Source organism: Gymnodraco acuticeps, unplaced genomic scaffold (assembly GCF_902827175.1).
Source record: "Gymnodraco acuticeps unplaced genomic scaffold, fGymAcu1.1, whole genome shotgun sequence".
Lineage (NCBI taxonomy): Eukaryota > Metazoa > Chordata > Actinopteri > Perciformes > Bathydraconidae > Gymnodraco > Gymnodraco acuticeps.
The window spans coordinates 17501-22370 of NW_022989787.1; the positions used below are offsets into that span (position 1 = coordinate 17501).

The 4870-nt window shown below is 42.6% G+C and overlaps 1 protein-coding gene across 2 annotated transcripts in view; it reads right to left on the reverse strand.

The window, feature by feature from the left end:
• LOC117549701 (tubulinyl-Tyr carboxypeptidase 2-like) overlaps positions 1 to 3441 on the reverse strand; it is a 12805-nt gene extending 9364 nt beyond the window's left edge. Inside the window, exons 1-2 of one of the 2 annotated variants that reach the window (XR_004569524.1) lie at positions 3109 to 3441; positions 2754 to 2897 (exon numbers count right to left, since the gene is read on the reverse strand). Coding sequence is in view for 1 of the 2 variants with exons in the window: in XM_034221787.1 (XP_034077678.1) it covers positions 2754 to 2897; positions 3109 to 3219 (255 nt within the window). In the remaining variant the exon portion in view is untranslated. The remainder of the gene's footprint in view (positions 1 to 2753; positions 2898 to 3108) is intronic. The other variant, XM_034221787.1, reaches the window with a different exon arrangement.
• Positions 3442 to 4870: the final 1429 nt, after the last annotated feature.

The following is a 4870-nucleotide window of genomic DNA, read 5'->3' on the forward strand; positions in this document are numbered from 1 at the left end:
TTGTGGTTGTGTGTGTGTGTGTGTGTGTGTGTGTGTGTGTGTGTGTGTGTGTGTGTGTGTGTGTGTGTGTAGCCTAGCATTACTATACTTGTGGGGACCTAAATCTGTTTAAATGGAGGTCCCCATGAGGGGAATCATTAATTTTAGGGTGAAGACTTGGTTAGGGTTAGGGTTAGGATAAGTCTCCAGGAAATAGATGTAAGTCAATGTAATGTCCCCTGAAGTGATGTATACATGGTATGTGTGTGTGCGTGTGTGTGTGTAATTTTAAACCATGCTATATCCAGCCCTTGATGTGGCAGTCTGGTAGAGTTACTGTACATTCTTCATTGTCATAACACATATTTGACCTCTATGCTCGTGAGGACGGTGAATGACTGCAGAGCGTTTCCACGGGCAGTAACATGAACCCAGCGGTAACTTTAACCCTTAAACACACCTTTGAAGAAGAGAGTCAAGCTCTGAAACTCTATAGTCTATAATAACTTCTTATTCTCAGGAGAATAGCGGAGATTATAGCACAACGGTCCCACACAGCTGACCACAGGCTGAGTGTGTGTGTGTGTGTCTGTGTGTGTGTTTTTATAGCCATGTGTGACAGCTGCAAACTCCCTGACCTACATATCTTGCTGACATGCAAGGCGTTCCATATACAGAACCACTGTCACCACAACACCAGCATCTCACACACAACCACACACACCACTTTCATTTCATTCACATGTGCTGCAGTAAAAATATAAAAGAAAGCAATAAGTAAACCAATAGAAAATTACAAATAAAAACCCAAGGGTTCATAAAACATTTAACCTTAATCAACCTACTTCCCTGAGTCTCCCCCTCTTACACACACACACACACACACACACCACACACACACACACACACACACACACACACACACACACACCACACACACACACGAACACACACACACACACACACACACACACACACACACACACACACACACACACACACACACACACACACACACACACACACACACACACACACACACCACACCACACACAACCATTCCTTCCTTCCCCATCATGCCCTAAATCATTCGTGACAGTTTGTATTCCATGTTCGCCATGAAGGAAACTCCATCCATCTCTGGTCTCATGGAAACATATAATAAAAGTGTTTCCATCGGAGAGTTGGGGTCATTCCACGAGAAGAAAACTTGGTGTTAAAACGTTAAACTTAAGACCAGACTGAGGCATTTACATTCAAATGAGTACTGCCTATATCGAGATGAATAAAAACTAATAAATATTATACAAAAAACGATGTAAAAAGGTTCAATATGAAAATAACTTTCTGACAGACGCAAGCAGGAACCTGGTAACCGGGTTAAATAGATCTAATAAGGTGTGAGTCACATTTAGGAGAACATTAAGTCAATTTGCTGAATGGAGTGACTTATAACACATGTGACCCTGTATAGTAACTGTGTACATCCTGAGAGTGTGTTTTTAAACAAACTGGTAAATCATTTATTTGTATAAAGGTCATATTTGGCCTCCTTGATCTGAGGCGCAGAGGCATGTTGGTCTTTTGTATTGAACTACATTGGTTGTACGGCTAAAAACGGTTTCACTTCTGACGCACTCTTTGAATACTCCTGTTGTTACCATCTGTTATGTGTGTGTGTGTTTCTCTGCCCCTGGCTGCATGCTGCAAAGTTTCTTCCCCTCCTTCAGACGACATGCTTTTAACAAAACTACGCTGAAGTTCAGAAAAGGTGTTATTTAGCAGGGAAATTTAACTTTTATTCACTTGTATTTTTTATTTATTTATGATCCTGGTACATATATATATATATATATATATATATATATATATATATATATATATATATATAATGGAAACGCAGCATAAAGTGAGCCTGGCCTACCAAGGCCTAACCATACCGTAACAGTGTCCAGTAAATTGACAGGAATCTCATTGGCTAATATAGAATGCTTATATAAGGACAGAGTTTTAAAACTGGCACACAATATTGTGAGTGACCTGAGGCACCCTCTTGCCTCTTACTTTGAACTGTTGCCATCCGGGCGGAGATATCGTGCCCCTTATTTCAAAAAGAACAGATCTAGGCTTTCTTTCGTCCCACAAGCCATCAGACTCCTGAACAAATGATGGCTAGGACGCACTGTTTACTCAGCTGGTCTGGCCCTGTCCCCCCTATTTCGCAAATGAGGGCCTATAGGCGCCTCGTCATGTCTGCCGATATCTGGTTTTCTTATGTCTGTTTGTTTTTATCTGTGTCTACTGTATGTTGTTGTCAGTGATGTATTGTCTTAAATGCCTTTGTGATGTGCTGCAACCCATTTTCCCCTCGGGGACAAATAAACGAATACTATACTATAAGCCGCGCGAGGCCCTGCAGTGGAAATGCGCCATTAGACAACTCTGCTAATAAAAGGGAGAATGTGGCTCAGGGGTTAAACGACCGTCTATCGGAGGGTCGCTGGTTCAACCCCCACTACAAAGAGCTACATCTACAAAGTGTATGTACGTCAATTTAGATAAAAGCATTAGCTGAATGTAATGTAGTATAGTAATGTAATGATAGCAAGTATCAGGTTCTGAACATTAAGCATTTGTTTAACGTTCTTATCCGAAGCGTCAGTGAACAAAATAGAGGACAACACCAAGAAGTACGATTCTTTTGGATAAGATTAAGGGATTAATAACTTTTTTATAAAACCCTAAGGTGTATGTTAATATGTGCAGAGTTTTACCTTCATCCTCATGTCCCGGCCGTGTTTCTCCAGCTCCTTCCTCATCTCCTGAGGTCCCAGTCGGGCGGCGTTCAACACCAAATGCTTCCATTCGATTGGCTGGAAGACGTGAGGGTCGTGAGGCACATACAGGCCGATCTTCACCTGGAGAGGAAGGGGGATTGTGCTTTATTCTTATTTTATTTTTATATTTTATTCAGTGGTGCATTGGTATGAAGTGTTACCTGGGAGGGGGAGATGGTATTGTTTTTATTTGTAAATGTCTATGTGTCCGGTTTGTGAAGCACTTTGAGTAACCCTTGTGTGATAAAAGTGCTATATAAATAAAGTTTACTTTGATTCCAACTTCTCTCACCTTCTTCAGAGTGTGCTGGTATCTCTTGTAGGAGCTCTCGAAGTCGGCCACCAGTTCCCCCAGCGTGCGGTGAGTCAGCGGTTTGTCCATCAGGTCGGGGCGCCGGCTCATGCCCAGCGACCCGTAGCGCCCGTTGCAGTAAACGCCCAGAACCACGTGGTGGAAGCAGTGTCCGGAGAACTGGGTTTTAAAGCTGATGGGGAAACGCTCGAGAGACGTCAGCCCGTTGGTCAGGTAGCTGATCAACACCAGGGAGTCAAGGAAACATCTGGAAGGAGTTCTCTTTTCTTGGTGTTGTATTATTTTCAATGTGTTAGATCAGGGGTCTCAAACTCAATTTCATCGGGGGACAAATCAGCATTAAGGTTGCACTCAAAGGGCCGGTTGTAACTTTAAAGGTCCCCATTATACTGTTTTTCATCAATATATCACAGGTCCCGGATATATACAGAACATGTCTCTGATTGGCTGAAACACCAAACAGATCATTGCAGCATTACCCATAATCCCCTCTGTTTCAGCCCTGTTTCCAAAGTGCTGATTCTCTGTCTGTTACTTTAGATGAAAATAAGGAGCCCCTCCCCACGCCCCTCTGAGAGACATTTGGTTACAAAGAACTCAATGGTGCTCTAGGAGGAGATTCAGGTGATAAGGGGGGGGGGGGGGGTTACCTTGGTTGCTGATTGGCTAATGGTTACACAAGACAAAAAATCGTTATGACATCACAAAGTGGCCAAAATATGATCAGCTCATTTTCAGACAGGTTTTTATAGAAATGGATCAAAAAGAGAGAGAATCTTTGTTCCTGAAACTTTCAGAGTCTCTTTCCACAGAGGGGACACATGTTGATGTAGAAGAGACATGAAGAAGAGGGGACACATGTTGATGTAGAAGAGACATGAAGAAGAGGGGACACATGTTGATGTAGAAGAGACGTGAAGAAGAGGGGACACATGTTGATGTAGAAGAGACATGAAGAAGAGAGGACACATGTTGATGTAGAAGAGACATGAAGAAGAGGGGACACATGTTGATGTAGAAGAGACGTGAAGAAGAGGGGACACATGTTGATGTAGAAGAGACATGAAGAAGAGGGGACACATGTTGATGTAGAAGAGACATGAAGAAGAGGGGACACATGTTGATGTAGAAGAGACGTGAAGAAGAGGGGACACATGTTGATGTAGAAGAGACATGAAGAAGAGGGGACACATGTTGATGTAGAAGAGACATGAAGAAGAGGGGGACACATGTTGATGTAGAAGAGACATGAAGAAGAGGGGGATACATGTTGATGTAGAAGAGACATGAAGAAGAGGGGACACATGTTGATGTAGAAGAGACATGAAGAAGAGGGGACACATGTTGATGTAGAAGAGACATGAAGAAGAGGGCATACATGTTGATGTAGAAGAGACATGAAGAAGAGGGGACACATGTTGATGTAGAAGAGACATGGAGAAGAGGGGATACATGTTGATGTAGAAGAGACATGAAGAAGAGGGGACACATGTTGATGTAGAAGAGACATGAAGAAGAGGGGACACATGTTGATGTAGAAGAGACATGAAGAAGAGGGGATACATGTTGATGTAGAAGAGACATGGAGAAGAGGGGATACATGTTGATGTAGAAGAGACATGAAGAGAGGGGACACATGTTGATGTAGAAGAGACATGAAGAAGAGGGGACACATGTTGATGTAGAAGAGACATGAAGAAGAGGGGATACATGTTGATGTAGAAGAGACATGAAGAAGAGG